The sequence below is a fragment of the Coregonus clupeaformis genome, chromosome 8, assembly GCF_020615455.1.
Source record: "Coregonus clupeaformis isolate EN_2021a chromosome 8, ASM2061545v1, whole genome shotgun sequence".
NCBI lineage: Eukaryota > Metazoa > Chordata > Actinopteri > Salmoniformes > Salmonidae > Coregonus > Coregonus clupeaformis.
This window is the reverse complement of record NC_059199.1, coordinates 27,624,549-27,644,385: the sequence shown is the minus strand read 5'-3', so window position 1 is coordinate 27,644,385 and position 19,837 is coordinate 27,624,549. Positions and strand designations below refer to the sequence as shown.

The 19,837-nt window shown below is 46.3% G+C and overlaps 1 protein-coding gene across 2 annotated transcripts in view; it reads left to right on the top strand.

Moving 5' to 3' along the window:
* The first annotated feature begins 378 nt into the window (after nucleotides 1-378).
* LOC121571409 (sorting nexin-27) overlaps nucleotides 379-19,837 on the top strand; it is a 62,241-nt gene continuing 42,782 nt past the window's right edge. Inside the window, exons 1-2 of one of the 2 annotated variants that reach the window (XM_041882838.2) lie at nucleotides 379-797; nucleotides 12,540-12,771. In XM_041882838.2, coding sequence (XP_041738772.1) covers nucleotides 487-797; nucleotides 12,540-12,771 — 543 coding nt within the window. In that variant the 5' untranslated portion in view covers nucleotides 379-486. The remainder of the gene's footprint in view (nucleotides 798-12,539; nucleotides 12,772-19,837) is intronic. The other variant, XM_041882839.2, reaches the window with a different exon arrangement.

The window sequence follows — 19,837 nt, the reverse complement described above, 5'->3', positions numbered from 1 at the left end:
CCTGAAGTCCACCATCAGCTCCGTTTTGTTGAAGTTGAGGGAGAGGTTATTTTCCTGGCACCACTCTGCCAGGGCCCTCACCTCCTCCCTGTAGGCTCTCTCCTCATTGCTGGTAATGAGTAGGACTCTGTGTTTTACCAATGCAAAAGTGATTGCTTTTGATAAAAACGCCTGATCTGCCTTACCAATCAAAACTAGTTAGAAAATTCGAACATATGTTTTGTGGAAAAAATATGTTGTATGTTTCTGGACGATGCACCATGCTGCCTTGTTGACAACATGACTGAGCAGCGCATTACTGTTGGATTTGAGAAGGGCGCTCCTTCTTCACCGTTTTTGCCCGTTCACGTCACGGGCCATAGACCGGTGCACCTTGGTTCATGTTAATAGAACTCCCTCTGAGTCGGTCTCGAGGAGTTAGTCTGAGCGTATTTCTTCTTGTTGTTTTAAAACCGCTAGACACCGACTGGAGGCATTGAGTAGAAGATGGCGGATGTTGAAAGCGATGAAATTCGGTCGGCTCTCCCTTCGGCTTCCCGCAATGGACCCGCTGCAGGTTCGGTAGTTGGTACTGGAGTCGAAAATGCTACCCAAGTGACGTCAGGTCCACGGATGGTTAGAATTGTAAAGTCGGAATCAGGATATGGATTCAACGTTCGTGGACAAGTTAGCGAAGGAGGACAACTGCGAAGCATCAATGGGGAATTGTACGCACCTCTTCAGCATGTCAGTGCTGTTTTGCCTGGAGGGGCAGCGGACCGAGCTGGCATATCAAAGGGTGACAGGATTCTGGAGGTGTAAGTCAGCTTTCTTTACCCGTAATAATAGCGGTCGGTAGCTAGTTGGCTAGCTAGTTACCTCTGGGGATGACTGATGCCGCGTTCAAAACAACTGGGAACTCGGAAATCTCCGACTTCAGCGCGTTCAGGCAACTGGGAACTCGGAAAAAACTACCTCCGACTGGGAAAAAATATATTTGAAAGGTCATACAACTCGGGATTCCTCATCATGCCGCGTTCAAAACAACTGGGATCTCAGAAAAATACGAGGTGAAATTATGACGTCAGTGGTCTTCAGATCGGAAAGTCGGAGCTCTAGAAAGAGGCCCGAGTTTCCGAGTTGGAATTCCGAGTTGGATGACCTTTCAAATCGATTTGAGTCGCAGCACCGAGTTGAGCCTGTTATTTTTTTTGGGGGGGGGAGGGGGTCCCGAATTCCAAGTTGGTTTGAACCCTTGGAAGTCAGAGAGTTCCGAGTTCCCAGTTGTTTTGAACGCGGCAATAACTAGGTAACTAGCTAAGTGGCTAACAAGTTGCTAGCTAGTTAACCTCACTGCAGTAATTGACTTAAATGTTATCTGTAGCTAGCTAGTAAACGTTAACTAGCAAGCATTTTAGTAAACAAATCCAGACCGACAATCATTGAACACATTTGTGAGTAGTGTGTGTTCAAAAATAATCGCACCACCACAACAAACAATATGATCTTTGCTAGCTAACTAGCTAATTTGGCAGAGGTACAGTACGTTTGAGCAGTCAGTGAGTGATCTTAACCCTGTGCTCATGAACTGAGAATGTCAGAGTTGTCATTGGTTTCTTGGTAACGTTAATAATTTGATTAAATGGGAGATTATAAAGACAGGGCTCTCTCCCAGTCTAGTGTCCTCATGACTGACAGGATAATGACAGTGAGTAGGTCAGTTATTGTCATCAACCAACTGTAGACAGACAGTTCACCAACTCAACTCAACTGTGTGAAAGGGGAGTTTTACTAAGTCTGACAGTCTACCATAACCAGGCTAATCACCCCCGTGACTGTATGTAGCTAGTCAATCATGCTTTGAAGTGTGTTTGTGTGTCATGGGTTGCTTGTAGTTGTGTTGGTCAGTGTGTTTTCCCATGCCATGGGCATTGTTATTGCCCTATTTCTGTGTGCATTTGTGTGCAAGTCAGTGTGTCTGGGTGGAGCAAGGCTGGACCCCAGTTTAAAAAAATGTTTGGGGAAAGGCCAGCACCTCAAGTCAGGAAAAGCTAATTTTAATCAGAACCTCAGAGGAGGGAATTAACTTTTCATACCTTCCTAAAAAAGTTGCAAATGATATGGTCTTCCTACACCACATTACTCAGTTTATGTAATTGCAGAAGCAGTACAGTCTGTTCAGGGCACTGATTTTTCTACTTTTAATTGAGTGTTAGTTTGCCTTACTCTTGAGGAACAAGAAAATGGAAACAATACCAAACTTTTCTTGGTCAATGACAAAACGAGAGAAAGAATGAGGAACGGTAGACAACTTGCTGAGGCATCAAAAGGGTATTTCTGCGTCCAAATGGCACCCTATTCCCTATGTAGTGCACTATGGGCCCTGGACAAAAAGAGGCATTATATAGGGAATAGGGTACCATTGGGAAAAAATATATTTGAAAGGTCATACAACTCGGGATTCCTCATCATGCCGCGTTCAAAACAACTGGGATCTCAGAAAAATACGAGGTGAAATTATGACGTCAGTGGTCTTCAGATCGGAAAGTCGGAGCTCTAGAAAGAGGCCCGAGTTTCCGAGTTGGAATTCCGAGTTGGATGACCTTTCAAATCGATTTGAGTCGCAACACCGAGTTGGAGCTGTTATTATTATCTTTTTTGGGGGGGGTCCCGAATTCCAAGTTGGTTTGAACCCTTGGAAGTCGGAGAGTTCCGAGTTCCCAGTTGTTTTGAACGCGGCAATAACTAGGTAACTAGCTAAGTTACTCAGTTTATGTAATTGCAGAAGCAGTACAGTCTGTTCAGGGCACTGATTTTTCTACTTTTATTTGAGTGTTAGTTTGCCTTACTCTTGAGGAACAAGAAAATGGAAACAATACCAAACTTTTCTCGGTCAATGACAAAACGAGAGAAAGAATGAGGAACGGTAGACAACTTGCTGAGGCATCAAAAGGGTATTTCTGTGTCCAAAGTGCACTACATAGGGAATAGGGTGCCATATGGGCCCTGGTCAAAAATAGTGCATTATATAGGGAATAGGGTACCATTGGGATGCAGCCTTTGCCTTCTTAACAGTATGTTTTTATCCATCAACTAGTGCAACTAGGCACTTTGTCTGTGTCGTATGATAAGTAGTGTTCATGTGACACATTAATCAGCCACTACTGCTTCCCCAGCAATTGGAAATAAACTTGATGTGTGTAGTCAAGTTATTCCCCCAGTGCCTACACCTCTAGCTCACGTCAGTGGATCAGGCTTGTAGGTTGACCAAAGTTAGTTTGTTTACGCATGCACACTCGCTGTTTTACTATATGGCTTTAGGCTGTTGTCAAACCCTCCTATTGATTGAGGGAAACTTAAAAGTTATGCAACATCTTATTTGCGATTTCAAATCATTTAGATCCACCCTTGTCAATGAGTGAAAAATGAAACATTCTCATGAAGTAGCCAGAAGTTGGGCAACTCTTTCTTGGTACTGTCCCTTTTTATTTTGACTTTATCCCTATTCAGTTCACCTACCTTCAAGTTTCTATATATGGTATTCATGAGATTAATTTGGCAGATGCTACAGATAATAGTTTTTCTGATTTGATAGAAGGATCAGGGCTACATCAAAGCTGTGCTGTGGAGAGGTGTTAGCCTACATCTCCCTCTAGCCCTTTTTTTGTCTCCCATTCTTTGTCACCCTGAAACAGCTTGTGAAAAGTTCCCAATACAGACTCATTTTCAGATTGCTACATTTTCCACTTTGTATTAAATAGGGTACTTTTCATTTAAATGTTTCAATTCGCTAGTCTGTCGAGCCCACTCCCTCTAGAATGAACGATATACATCTTCTAGCGATCTATTGATAGGATGGGCACCTGTCAGTCACGAAGCGAGTGATGACAGGGAAATGCATTAGAGAGGAAGAGGTGAAGCATTTCTATGGTCTTATTTTTTACCTAAGCTTGTCGCCTGCTTTCCCCCCTTTGAGACAACGGCTCCAATTGTTAGGGAGGAGACATGAGCATCTCATCATTATATACAGATCTCTAGATGCTTGTGAATTTGCATGTCCCATGCAATGTAATTGGTAACGATGAGTCAAAATCCACAATTTAGCCACGTGGCGTCGTGGCGCATAGTAGGCTATTTATTGTGTGTTGATTGACAACTGAACAGCAAGTGTTGACTAGTTTATAAAAGATGTCAAACTGACTGAATAAAGTCGATCTCCTATATCCCTTTGCCATTCCTAAATCATGCAACGTGGTTATATGTCCATGGTATCGTATCGGGACAAGTAAACCAAAGTATTTCCTACGTTTCCTTTCCTAGGATGTCTGAGCTTGCCAGAGAGTGATGCTAAAGTGAGTGACTCGTCAGTCAGTGTAGCCTACTGAATAGCATCGGTGGGAGAGCCTTTAATTTGGCTCCTTAATTTGCACAGGCTACTGGTAGGCTTTTTGGCGATTATCTGCAGATGAATTATGAAAAGAATTGATGACGATGGTGAATCATCATTGCAGGAATAATGGGTAGAGGAGAGCATCATTGAAAGAGAGCGACCCGGCTCTACGTATTTTACTGATTTGTGACCCACTGATACCGCCCCGGTTAGAAAGGGAATAAAGCAGCCCAAGAGTTCACACACATTAACTTTATTTAAACACACTGAAGAAGATGGGGGATGGTAGTGGTTCTGTAACAGAGGTAATGAATACACACATACCGAATGGATACACCAGGGCGCAAATGCGCAGATACAGAATCTTACAGAATAAATGGCAAAGGACTGTATAGATTGCATATGCTACCTGCAGAGTATTACACAGTAAACACAGAGGGGCAACATACAATAGGCAATAGTAGTAACTAACTATGAAGAACAATATACAAATGTCACACAACTCACTTTGGGCACACACACCATCCCACAAGTCCAGAGATATGAGTGAGTCCAGCTGTTGTTGTGCAGGACAGAGATGAGCTTGCTGCTCTCTCTGACTGCTTGAAGGAGACTGCAAGTATTGTGTGACCTGCAGAGTCAAGAGGATGGGCAGATGTCCGGTCCCTAGTAACCTCCCTAACAACCTATCAAGGCACAGGTCACACACGTCAGAGAGAGTTTGAGAGGCACCTGTATGGTACTCCCTAGACTCTCAGGCTTCGGTCGTGGGGAATGGGAAGTAGAGTGTGCAGCTCAGGGTTGTGAGGTGCTGATAAGTCACCGGCAGGGAATTCGTAACAGCCACCCCTAAATATGAGCAGCATACAAAATAAGTAATTCCCTACTGGAATGTCAGGCTGGAGCCCAATGGTCCCAAGGCAGGCCCCCCCCCCAACTGAGACAGGCAAGTCCCCCAATGCAGGAACCAGAGGAGGGCCCAGGGTAGGCCTTGGAGCAGGCCCCAACGGTAAACTCGGGGCCAGATCAGGAGGCAGTGCTGGTGATCCAGAGCAGATGGTGGATCAGCTCGGACCCCAGAAGCAGGAATAGGTAGTGCCCCTGGGACAGGAAACTGGGGGGCGAAGTCTGAGTGGTCGGCCCCGATGAGGTCTGGTGTGTCCCACACTGTCACATCTGGGTTTGAGTCCAGCGGTAGCAGGACTGGAGCTGGATCAGGTGGTGCACGCTGGGCAGGAGCATCCTGGACACAACGAATGGGACCAGGGCTATGGCTGGGTCAGGTGAAACTGTACTGTCCTTAACTGGTGACAGTGGTGTGGCTGGGTCTCCCTATGGGCCCAGGTCAGGGCTGGACCGGTCATCAGAGGTAGCAGCAGACAGGGCCGGTGCTTATGGAGGATCCCCTAGCTCAGGGACAGGCAGAGCGTTAGAGGCAAACGGGGCCTCTGCCGCTGGCGACGGCTCGCCGGGTAGCTTTGGCTGGTGATGATCTGGAGGCGGTGAGGAATAGGGTCTGGTCAGCAACAAGTTTACTACCGCGTGGGGATGCTGCTGGAGTCGCATAGGCTGCCCGAGCCAGGGAGAGGGTTCCCCCAGACTCCGCCGTGCCCGACAACTGTGCCGTTGCAAAAGAGGCAGAATAGTCTAACCCTAAAGTCAAAGTCGTAGACGGTAACGTTGCTGGGATTGGAGAGGCGGCGTCCTGCTACTGAACTCCATACGACTATCCCAAGGCCTCCACTGCAACCTGTTGAAGAAAGACAAAGACACGGCGGTTGGAACCAAAAATGGACTCCAGACCAAAGGACAAATTTCCACCGGTCTTAATGTTCATTGCTCGTGTTTCTTGGCCCAAGCAAGTCTCTTCTTCTTATTGGTGTCCTTTTAGTTGTGGTTTCTTTGCAGCAATTCGACCATGAAGGCCTGATTCACGCAGTCTCCTCTGAACAGTTGATGTTGAGATGTGTCTGTTACTTGAACTCTGAATTATTTATTTGGGCTGCAATTTCTGAGGCTGGTAACTCTAATGAACTTATCCTCTGCAGCAGAGGTAACTCTGGGTCTTCCATTCCTGTGGCAGTCCTCATGAGAGCCAGTTTCATCATAGCGCTTGATAGGTTTTGCGACTGCACTTGAAGAAACTTTCAAAGTTCTTGAAATGTTCTGTATTGACTGACCTTCATGTCTTAAAGTAATGATGGACTGTCGTTTCTCTTTGTTTATTGAGATGTTCTTGACAGAATATGGACTTCGTCTTTTACCAAATAGGGCTATCTTCTGTATACCACCCCTACCTTGTCACAACACAACTGATTGGCTCAAACGCACTAAGAAGGAAAGAAATTCCACAAATTAATTGAGATGCATTCCAGGAGACTACCTCATGAAGCTGATGAGAGAATGCCAAGAGTGTGCAAAGCTGGCAAGGCAAAGGGTCGCTATTCTCAAATATATTTTGATTTGTTTAACACTTTTTTGCTTACTACATAATTCCATATGTGTTATTTCATAGGTTTTATGTCTTCACTATTATTCTACAAATGTAGAAAATAGTAAAAATAAAGAAAAACCCTTGAATGAGTAGGTGTTCTAAAACTTTTGACCGGTAGTGTATATTCTGCTCCATACGAACCATATGTTCTTCCTGTACTTCACTCCCATAGGCTCCAGAGAAGGGGTATAATCCACATGATATTAGTCCACTGTATACCCCGGAGCCATACTCCACTGGACTGCAGGTAGGCAGTGTGGAAAGTACCCTGTGTGGTCTCTGTGTGACCTGCAGAGTCAAGAGGATGGGCAGATTTCCGGCCTCTTAGTAACCTAATCAGGGCACAGGTCACACAGGTCAGAGAGTTTGAGAAGCAGGTTTAGGGTACTCTCTAGACTCTCATGCTATGGTCCTGATGAATAAGGAGCAGAGTGTGCAGCTCAGGGTTGTGAGGTGCTGATAAGTCATCGGCAGGGAATTCGTAACCATCATTCTGATCCATATGGTAATTAGGGCCCTCATGGAATCCAGGCATTAAAACGGAATTCAACAATATAAAAGCATGTATTGACCTTAGTAGCGAATCCACTAAATGTATTGAAAATGTATTCATTTGCCCAAGTTTATCATAAGACATGAACATCAGTGATTCGTATTTCCTGCAACTTTCTGAAGAGGCAATGAGAATACCACTTTGTGTAGCTGTTAGCAATGATGCTAATGAAAACAGTCTTCTGGTAGATATAAAGGTTTTCCCAGAAACCTTCTCAATTAAATGTTAACTACAAAGTAGCCTGTGCTTACCTGGCAGAATGATTATTTTCATCAATCCAGTGGGTATTTGTTTTGCTAACTCTATCATATGTGCGCTACAAAAACACAGCTAAACAGCCTCTTGCTAGGTGTGCACTTCAATTAAAGGGTAACCACACCCAAAAGTCAAAATTTCTCAGATTATTCCCAGACCTCAAGTGGTCTCCTGATGTGGTTTAAGCATTGTTGTGGGCGTGTGATTTTTAAGAGCAAAAACCTGTAAAAAAACGGAAACCTGTAAAAACAAAAACTTAAATTTTTCAAGATAATGTGGGCTATTTCATTTTTCTGTTTTAATAAAATAATTTGAAGAACAAACATTGTGGCAATTTCATATCTTGCAGTAAAACTTTAATCTCAAGAGAAGAGGGGTTAAATGTTAAAGATGTTCATGTTCTCTTACATAGAAAATAGTCCTGATCATATAGAGGCATGGGGTGTCAAACATACGACCCTCGGGCCGGATCCAGCCCGCAGGTGGTTTGAGTAAAAAGTAAATACAAAAATCATCCAATTAAATCTAGATAGTCAGGGAGCATGGAAAAATCTGAAAACGATGGATGGAGGACAATTTGTTTAGCAAATTTTGACAGCGAGGAAATGTAACACATTTTCAGTGCGGCCCCGACCGACCTCGTTGACGACCGAATCCGGCCCTAACAACAACACTGAATTCATACATTTTCAATAATTTAAATTGTAAAGTCATGTCTTTCTACACAATACCACAACAAATCTTTACAATTTGGGAGGTAAACTCGATAAAGTATTAAATAATTTTGCTTTGTATTTCAGATGGTATCAAGGCATTAGAATGTACCGGAGGCCACCAAAATAGAGCTCCTTCGACAAAAAAAATGGCTGGCTGCTTTTTCTATTTGGCTGGTTACTATGTACTTGTGGAAAACACTGATTTTCCCCTCTAGTCTTGTTGCCTTTTGCTTTCTCTTCCATCTCCCTCCACCCCTCAGCCTTTGTTTGTCTCACTTTCTTGTTTGCTATTACTAAAATAAATAAGTAATGACGGGATCAGTGTGTGTGGTAGGCAGGCAGGCAGGCAGGCGCTCCCCTGCCCTCCCTCCCTCAACCCCCTTGGTTCTCAGAGGCAGATTAGCCGAGGCACCTGATGCTGCTGCCATCTGGCCTCTGCACCGTGTGTTAAGGAGGGAGGCATGTCACCACAGGGTAAACTTGTAGGCCGCCTTGTAGGGCGGCAGGTAGCCTAGTGGGCCAGTAACCGAAAGGTCGCTGGTTCGAATACTCGAGCCGACAAGGTGAAAAATCTGTCTGTGCCCTTGAGCAAGACACTTAACCCTAATTTGCTCCAGGGGCGCTGTACTACTACTATTGCTGACCCTGTAAAACAACATTTTCACTGCACCTATCCGGTGTATGTGACAGTAAAACATACAGTACCAGTCAAGTTTGGACAAACTTACTCATTCAAGGGTTTTTCTTTATTAAAAATAAATTAAATAATCAACATTGTAGAATAATAGTGAAGAAATCAAATGATGAAATAACACATATGGAACCAAAAAAGTGTTAAATCAAAATATATGTTTTCTTGAAATAGCCACCCTTTGCCTTAATGACAGCTTTGCACACTCTTAGCATTCTCTCAACCAGCTTCACCTGGAATGCTTTTCCAACAGTCTGGAAGGAGTTCCCACATATGCTGAGTACTTGTTGGCTGCTTTTCCTTCTCTCTGCGGTCCGACTTATCGCAAACCATCTCAATTTGGTTGAGGTCGGGGGATTGTGGAGGCCAGGTCATCTGATGCAGCACTCCATCACTCTCATTCTTGTTAAAATAGCCCTTATACAGCCTGGAGGTGTGTTGGGTCATTGTCCTGTTGAAAAACAAATGATAGTCCCACTAAGCCCAAACCAAATAGGATGGTGTATCGCTGCAGAATGCTGTGGTAGCCATGCTGGTTATGTGTGCCTTGAATTCTAAATAAATCACAGACAGTGTCACCAGCAAAGCACCCCCACACCATAACACCACCTCCTCCATGCATTCTGGTGGGAAATACACATGCGGAAATCATCCGTTCACCCAAAGTAGCCACCCTTTGCCTTGATGACAGCTTTGCACACTCTTGGCATTCTCTCAACCAGCTTCATGAGGTAGTCACCTGGAATGCGTTTCAGTTAACAGGTGTGCCTTGTTAAAAGTTAATTTGTGGAATTTCTTTCCTTAATGCGTTTGAGGCAATCAGTTGTGTTGTGACAAGGTAGGGGTGGTATACAGAAGATAGCCCTATTGGTAAAAGACCAAGTCCATATTATGGCAAGAACAGCTCAAATAAGCAAAGAGAAACAACAGTCCATCATTACTTTAAGACATGAAGGTCAGTCAATACGGAACATTTCAAGAACTTTGTGCAGTCGCAAAAACCATCAAGCGCTATGATGAAATTGGCATTCATGAGGACCGCCACAGGAAAGGAAGACCTGTGTTACCTCTGCTGCAGAGGATAAGTTCATTAGAGTTACCAGCCTCAGATTGCAGCCCAAATAAATGTTTCACAGAGTTCAAGTAACACACATCTCAACATTAGCTGTTCAGAGGAGACTGCATGAATCAGGCCTTCATGGTCGAATTGCTGCAAAGAAACCACTACTAAAGGACACCAATAAAAAGAAGAGACTTGCTTGGGCCAAGAAACATGAGCAATGGACATTAGACCGGTGGAAATCTGTCCTTTGGTCTGATGAGTCCAAATGTCAGATTTCTGGTTCCAACCGCTGTGTCTTTGTGTGACGCAGAGTAGGTGAACGGATGATATCTGCATGTGTGGTTCCCACTATGAAGCATGGAGGAGGAGGTGTGTGGGTGCTTTGCTGGTGACACTGTCAGTGATTTATTTAGAATTCAAGGCACACTTAACCAGCATGGCTACCACAGCGTTCTGCAACGATACGCCATCCCGTCTGGTGTGGGCTTAGTGGGACTATCATTTGTTTTTCAACAGGACAATGTTTTAACACTTTTTTTTGGCTACTACATGATTCCATATGTGTTATTTCATATTTCCTGTAGTAAATAGTACAAATAAATTAAAACCCTTGAATGAGTAGGTTTGTCCAAACTTTTGACTGGTACTGTACAGTCGTGGTCAAAAGTTTTGAGAATGACACAAGTATTGGTCTTCACAAAGTTTGCTGCTTCAGTGTTTTTAGATATTTTTGTCAGATGTTACTATGGTATAATGAAGTATAATTACAAGCATTCCATAAGTGTCAAAGGCTTTTATTGACAATTACATTAAGTTTATGCAAAGAGTCAATATTTGCAGTGTTGACCCTTCTTTTTCAAGACCTCTGCAATCCGCCCTGGCATGCTGTCAATTAACTTCTGGGCCACATCCTGACTGATGGCAGCACATTCTTGCATAATCAATGCTTGGAGTTTGTCAGAATTTGTGGGTTTTTGTTTGTCCACCCGTCTCTTGAGGATTGACCACAAAGTCTCAATGGGATTAAGGTCTGGGAAGTTTCCTGGCCATGGACCCAACACTTCGATGTTTTGTTCCCCGAGCCACTTAGTTATAACTTTTGCCTTATGGCAAGGTGCTCCATCATGCTGGAAAAGGCATTGTTCGTCACCAAACTGTTCTTGGATGGTTGGGAGAAGTTGCTCTCGGTGGATGTGTTGGTACCATTCTTTATTCATGGCTGTGTTCTTAGGCATAATTGTGAGTGAGCCCACTCCCTTGGCTGAGAAGCAACCCCACACATGCATGGTCTCAGGATACTTTACTGTTGGCATGACACAGGACTGATGGTAGCGCTCACCTTGTCTTCTCCGGACAAGCTTTTTTCCGGATGCCCCAAACAATCGGAAAGGGGATTCATCAGAGAAAATGACTTTACCCCAATCCTCAGCAGTCTAATCCCTGTACCTTTTGCAGAATATCAGTCTGTCCCTGATGTTTTTCCTGGAGAGAAGTGGCTTCCTCGCTGCCCTTCTTGACACCAGGCCATCCTCCAAATGTCTTCGCCTCACACCTGCCTGCTGCCATTCCTGAGCAAGCTCTGCACTGTTGGTGCCCCGATCCCGCAGCTGAATCAACTTTAGGAGACGTTCCTGGCACTTGCTGGACTTTCTTGGGCGCCCTGAAGCCTTCTTCACAACAATTTAACCTCTCTCCTTGAAGTTCTTGATGATCCGATAAATGGTTGATTTTAGGTGCATTCTTACTAGCAGCAATATCCTTGCCTGTGAAGCCCTTTTTGTGCAAAGCAATGATGACGGCACGTGTTACCTTGCAGGTAACTATGGTTAACAGAGGAAGAACAATGATTTCAAGCACCACCCTCCTTTTAAAGCTTCCAATCTGTTAATCTAACTCAATCAGCATGACAGAGTGATCTCCAGCCTCGTCAACACTCTCACCTGTGTTAATGAGAGAATCACTGACATGATGTCAGCTGGTCCTTTTGTGGCAGGGCTGAAATGCAGTGGAATTGTTTTTTGGGATTAAGTTCATTTTCATGGCAAAGAGGGACTTTGCAATTAATTGCAATTCATCTGATCACTCTTCATAACATTCTGGAGTATATGCAAATTGCGATCATAAAAACTGAGGCAGCAGACTTAGTGAAAATTAATATTTGTGTCATTCTCAAAACTTTTGACAACGACTGTATATCAATGGTAAAAGTTTAGCAGGTTACTGAGTTATACCATGGAGTGTTGTCACTAGTCACTCTAACTAGACAGAATAAGGCAACCGTGTATAATTTCGAGGAAGGTGTTGGAGGATAGGCCTAACCAAAAACTACCACCATTAATGGGCATAACATGAGCACCGACTGATCCCATCCCGCCATCTCTCACTCTGCGTCCCACAGTAATGGTGTGAGCGTGGAGGGGGCCACCCACAAGCAGGTGGTGGATCTGATCCGGGCCGGGGCGAGGGAGCTGTTGCTTTCTGTGCTGTCTGTGCCGCCCCAGGAGGCAGATGGCCTTGAGGCCGTGGACGAGAGCGCGGCCCAGCTCAGCTATGACTACAGCGACAAGCAGGCCGTGCCCATCTCCATCCCCACCTTCAAGCACGTGGAGCAGCATGCCGAGAGGTTTGTGGTGAGTAAAAAATTAAAAGTTTGGTGAGGTTTCTGGCAGGCCTAGTTTACTAGAGAATGGGCTTTTAGAAAAGTTTAGTCTGTGTCTTTTGCAGTGCAGAGTTCTGCCATACCAAAATGTGTAGGCCTTTGTCAGTTATCACATATACAATGCGACCTCCACTGAGTATACCAAACATTAGGAACACCTTCCTAATATTAAGTTGCACCCCCCCCTTTGCACTCAGAACTCCCTCAATATGTCGTTGCATGGACTCTACAAGGTGTTGAAAGCGTTCCACAGGGATGCTGGCCAATGTTGACTCCAATGCTTCCCACAGTTGTGTGACATAAACTGGTGCGCCTGGCACCTACTACCATACCCAGTTCAAAGTCACTTACATTTTTTGTCTTGCCCATTCACTGTCTGAATGGCACACATACATAATCCATGTCTCAGTTGTCTTAAAAATCCATCTTTAACCTCTCCTCCCCTTTTTATCTACACTGATTTTAAAGTGGATTTAACAAGTGATCATAGCTTTCGCCTGGATTCACCTGGTCAGTCTATGTCATGGAAAGAGCAGATGTTCTTTATGTTTTGTATACAGGGAGTACCAGTACCAGATCAATGTGCAGGGGTATGAGGTATTTGAGGTAGATGTGTACATGAAGGCAGGGTAAAGTGACAAGCCATCAGGATAGATAATAATTCGTGTAAAATAAAGAACAGAGTAGCAACAGCAAATGGTGTGTGTGTGTGTGTGTGTGTGGTGAATGTGTGTGGGTTTTGTGTTGGAGTGTCAATTTTGTGTTACAGCATGAATTCAAAATTGATTAAATATTTTTTTTTTCTCACCCATCTACACACAATACCCTATAATGCCAAAGTTACAACATGTTTTTAGAAATGTTTGCTAATTTATTGAAATTGAAATACAGAAATATCTAATTCACACCCCTGAGTCAATATATGTTAGAATCACGTTTGGCAACGAAATACAGCTGTAAGTCTCTAAGAGATTGTAAAAGTTTTGCACATTATTCTTTTAAAAATCTTCAAGTTCTGTCAAGTTGGTTGTTGATCATTGCTAGACAGCCATTTTCAAGTCTTGCTAGAGATTTTCAATCCGATTTAAGTCAAAACTAACTAGGCCACTCAGGAAAATTAAATGTCCTCTTGTTAAGCAACTCCCAGTGTATATTTGGCCTTCTTTTTTAGGTTATTGTCCTGCTGAAAGGTGAATTTGTCTCTGTGTCTGTTGGAAAGCAGACTGAATCAGATTTTCTTCTAGGATTTTGCCTGTGCTTAGCTCCATTCTGTTTTTTTATAAAAAATAAAAATAAATCCCTAGTCCTTGCCAATGACAAGCAAACCCATAACATGATGCAGCCACTACCATACTTAAAAATATGAAGAGTTGTAAATGCTGTCATTTAGGTTAGTATTGTGGAGTGACTACAATGTTGTTGATCCACCCTCAGTTTTCTCCTATCACAGCCATTGTTTTAAAGTCACCAATTCCTGAGCAGTTTCCTTCCTCTCCGGCAACTGAGTTAGGAAGGACGCCTGTATCTTTGTAGTGACTGGGTGTATTGATACACCATCCAAAGGGTAATTAATAACTTCACCATGCTCAAAGGGATATATATATATATATCAATATTTTTTACCAATCTACCAATAGGTGCCCTTCTTTGCGAGGCATTGGAAAACCTCCCTGGTCTTTGTGGTTGAATCTGTGTTTGAAATTCACTCCTCGACTGAGGGACCTTCCAATTATCTGTATGTGTGGGCTACAGAGATAAGGTATTCATTAAAAATCATGTTAACCACTATTATTGAACATGGAATGAGTCCATGCAACTGATGAGATTTGTTAAGCAAATTCTTACCCCTGAACTTATTTAGGCTTGCCATAACAAAGGGGTTCAAATCAAATCAAATTTTATTGGCCACATGCGCCGAATACAACAGGTGCAGACATTACAGTGAAATGCTTACTTACAGCCCTTAACCAACAGTGCATTTCATTTTAACAAAAAAAGTAAAAATAAAACAACAAAAAAAGTGTTAAGAAAAAAAGAGCAGAAGTAAAATGAAATAACAGTAGGGAGGCTATATATACAGGGGGGTACCGGTGCAGAGTCAATGTGCGGGGGCACCGGCTAGTTGAGGTAGTTGAAGTAATATGTACATGTGGGTAGAGTTAAAGTGACTATGCATAAATAATTAACAGAGTAGCAGCAGCGTAAAAGGATGGGGTGGGGGGGCAGTGCAAATAGTCTGGGTAGCCATGATTAGCTGTTCAGGAGTCTTATGGCTTGGGGGTAGAAGCTGTTGAGAAGTCTTTTGGACCTAGACTTGGCACTCCGGTACCGCTTGCCGTGCGGTAGCAGAGAGAACAGTCTATGACTAGGGTGGCTGGAGTCTTTGACAATTTTGAGGGCCTTCCTCTGACACCGCCTGGTATAGAGGTCCTGGATGGCAGGAAGCTTGGCCCCAGTGATGTACTGGGCCGTACGCACTACCCTCTGTAGTGCCTTGCGGTCGGAGGCCAAGCAATTGCCATACCAGGCGGTGATGCAACCAGTCAGGATGCTCTCGATGGTGCAGCTGTAGAATTTTTTGAGGATCTGAGGACCCATGCCAAATCTTTTCAGTCTCCTGAGGGGGAATAGGCTTTGTCGTGCCCTCTTCACGACTGTCTTGGTGTGTTTGGACCATGATAGTTCGTTGGTGATGTGGACACCAAGGAACTTGAAGCTCTCAACCTGTTCCACTACAGCCCCGTCGATGAGAATGGGGGCGTGCTCAGTCCTCTTTTTTTTCCTGTAGTCCACAATCATCTCCTTTGTCTTGGTCACGTTGAGGGAGAGGTTGTTGTCCTGGCACCACACGGCCAGGTCTCTGACCTCCTCCCTATAGGCTGTCTCATCGTTGTCGGTGATCAGGCCTACCACTGTTGTGTCGTCGGCAAACTTAATGATGGTGTTGGAGTTGTGCCTGGCCATGCAGTCATGGGTGAACAGGGAGTACAGGAGGGGACTGAGCACGCACCCCTGAGGGGCCCCCGTGTTGAGGATCAGTGTGGCAGATGTGTTGTTACAAGACATTTCAGATTTCATTTTTTATTAATTTGTAAAAAATATCTGAAAATATAATTCCACTTTGACATTATAGGGTATTGTGTGTAGGTCAGTGACACTAAATATATAAATTCAATCTATTTTAAATTCAGGCCACAACACAACAAAATGTGGAAAAAGTCAAGGGGTTTGAATACTTTCTGATGGTGAATGTGCGTAGGGTCAGTGCAAGATAGTGCCGGTAACCATTAATTGTCACGATCGTCTGAGGAAACGGACCAATACGCAGCGCGTGGAGTGAACATGATGACTTTATTTATAAAAGCAACCACGAAAACAACAAACAAATGACGATAGTGAAGTCCTACAGTGACTATGACTGAACCTGGAACAAAAACCCACAAACACACAGTGAAACCACAACAGTTTAAATATGGCTCCCAATCAGAGATAACGAGCCGACAGCTGTCACTCGTTACCTCCGATTGGGAGTCACATGAATAATCAAGAACCACCACAAACATAGAAATGAACACCTAGAAAACCAACATAGAAATACACCCAAAAGAAAATGAACAACCCTGGCTCAATAATCAAAGTTCATGGAGCCAGAGTGTCACAGTACCCCCCCCTAAAGGTGCGAACTCCGGGCGCACCAGCATACAGTCTAGGGGAGGGTCTGGGTGGGCGTCTGTCCATGGTGGCGGCTCTGGCACTGGTCGTGGTCCCCACCCCACCATAGTCACTACCCGCCCACGTAGCCTCCTCCAAATGACCACCCTCCCATTCAACCCCACTGGATTAAGGGGCAGCACCGGACTAAGAGGCAGCACCGGACTAAGGGGCAGCACTGGACTAAGGGGCAGCACCGGACTAAGGGGCAGCACCGGACTAAGGGGCAGCACCGGACTAAGGGGCAGCACCGGACTAAGGGGCAGCACGCAGGGGCAGCACCAGGATAAGGGACAGCACCAGGATAAGGGGCAGCACCAGGATAAGGGACAGCACCGGGCTAAGGGGCAGTACCGGACTAAATGGCGGATCCTGGCTGGCTGGCTCTGGCGGATCCTGGCTGGCTGGCGGATCCAGGCTGGACGGCTCTGGCGGATCCTGGCTGGACGGCTCTGGCGGATCCTGGCTGGACGGCTCTGGCGGATCCTGGCTGGACGGCTCTGGCGGATCCTGGCTGGACGGCTCTGGCGGATCCTGGCTGGACGGCTCTGGCGGATCCTGGCTGGACGGCTCTGGCGGATCCTGGCTGGACGGCTCTGGCGGATCCTGGCTGGACGGCTCATGGCTGGCTGACGGATCTGGCTGCTCATGGCTGGCTGACGGATCTGGCTGCTCATGGCTGGCTGAAGGATCTGGCTGCTCATGGCTGGCTGACGGATCTGGCTGCTCATGGCTGACTGACGGATCTGGCTGCTCATGGCTGGCGGAAGGCTCTGGCTGATCCTGTCTGACGGAAGGCTCTGGCTGATCCTGTCTGGCGGAAGGCTCTGGCTGATCCTGTCTGGCGGAAGGCTCTGGCTGATCCTGTCTGGCGGAAGGCTCTGGCTCCTGTCTGGCGGAAGACCTCGGCTGCTCCTGTCTGGCGGAAGGCTCTAGCGGCTCCTGTCTGGCGGAAGGCTCTAGCGGCTCCGGTCTGGCGGACGGCTCTGAAGGCTCATGGCAGACGGGCGGCTTTGCAGGCTCAGTACAGACGGGCGGCTTTAGCGCCGTTGGGCAGACGGGCAGTTCAAGCGCCGTTGGGCAGACGGGCAGTTCAGGCGCCGTTGGGCAGACGGGCAGTTCAGGCGCCGTTGGGCAGACGGCAGACTCTGGCCGGCTGAGGCGCACTGTAGGCCTGATGCGTGGTGCCGGAACTGGAGGTACCGGGCTGAGGACACGCATCTCAGGGCTAGTGCGGGGAGAAGGAACAGGGCATGCTGGGCCCTGGGGACGCACCATAGGCCTGATGCGTGGTGCCGGAACTGGAGGTACCGGGCTGAGGACACGCATCTCAGGGCTAGTGCGGGGAGCAGGAACAGGCCGGGCTGGGCTGGCGACGCGCACCGTATCCCTGGTGCGAGTGGCCGGAACAGGCCGGGCCGGGCTGGCGAAGCGCACCATATCCCTGGTGCGTGGAGCAGGAACAGGCCGGGCTGGGCTGGCGACGCGCACCGTATCCCTGGTGCGAGTGGCCGGAACAGGCCGGGCCGGGCTGGCGAAGCGCACCATATCCCTGGTGCGTGGAGCAGGAACAGGCCGGGCTGGACTGGCGACGCACACCGTATCCCTGGTGCGTGGAGCAGGAACAGGCCGGGCTGGGCTGGCGACGCACATCGTGGACCTGGTGCGTGGAGTAGGAACAGGCCGGTCCGTACCGGGAACACACACCACTGGCCTTAACTGGGGATCAGGAACGGGCCGGACCGGACTGGTAACACACTTCAGTCTCTCACGCCGTGCCACAACAACTTCCCTCCCTCTACTCGCCAATGGCTCCCGTAATCCGAAAGCCTTCTCTCCATATCTCCCTGTGGCAGCTTCCTGCTGCCCAGCCGCCCAAGCCATGTGCCCCCCCCCAAAATTTTTTTGGGGTTGCCTCCCGTCCTTCCGACGATAGCCCTGCCGACGCTGTTGCTCCTCTCGCCGTCGCCTCTCCACCGTTTCGCTCCATGGACGGCGATCCATCCCATCCAGGATCTCCTCCCACGTCCAGGACCCTTTTCCGTCCAACAGCTCCTCCCATGTCCAGACCCTTTGCTCCTGGACGCGCTGCTTGGTCCTTTTTGTGGTGGGTTTTTCTGTCACGATCGTCTGAGAAACGGACCAATACGCAGCGGCGTGGAGTGAACATGATGACTTTATTTATAAAAGCAACCACGAAAACAACAAACAAATGACGATAGTGAAGTCCTACAGTGACTATGACTGAACCTGGAACAAAAACCCACAAACACACAGTGAAACCACAACAGTTTAAATATGGCTCCCAATCAGAGATAACGAGCCGACAGCTGTCACTCGTTACCTCCGATTGGGAGTCACATGAATAATCAAGAACCACCACAAACATAGAAATGAACACCTAGAAAACCAACATAGAAATACACCCAAAAGAAAATGAACAACCCTGGCTCAATAATCAAAGTTCATGGAGCCAGAGTGTCACATTAATGAACTATTTAGCATTCTTATGGCTTGGGGGTAGAAGCTGGCTCTGAGCCTGTTAGTCCAAGAGCCGATGCTCCGGTACCGTTTGCCGGACGGTAGCAGAGTGAACTGTCTATTGTTTGGGTGGCTGGAGTCTTTGGCCATTTTTCAGTCCTTCCTCTGATACCGCCTGATTATAGAGATCCTGGATGGCAGGGACCTCGGCCCCAGTAATGTACTGGGCTGTTCGCACCACACTCTTTAGCGCTTTGCGGTCGATGGCGGTGCATTTGCAATACCAAGCGGGGATGCAGCCAGTCAAGATGTTCTCGATGGTGCAGCTGTAGAACTTTATGAGGATCAGAGGGCCCATGCCAAATACTTTCAGCCTCCTGAGAGGGAAGATGCGCTGCCGTGCCGTCTTCACGACTGTGTGGGTTTCTGTGGACTAAGGCTGTTACGATGACCACACCGGCAGTCACGAGTCATGACCACAGTCAAATTCCACGTGACCGTTTAGTAACAGTAACTAGGCTTCTCCAAAACTGCGCTCTGATGCTGCTGATGGTCATTAGTAGCCTACCAAACTTTCTAACTGCCAGTCGCTAATGTAGCCTAGCCCATTGTCTTATATGTTTTGATAATGTTTTTATCACAACTAAAGTGGCCAAGTTACTCAAAACGTAGCCCATAGGCCTAGGACCCCTGGAACACGGTTAGAGAGCACATAGCCTACAGAGCCTAGTGAAACGTGTTCTTATAAGCCCAGTCATTACGGAATCGCAGTAGTGGAAAAAGTACCCAATTCTCATACCTGAGTAAAAGTAAAGATACCTTTAGTAGAAAATGACTCAAGTGAA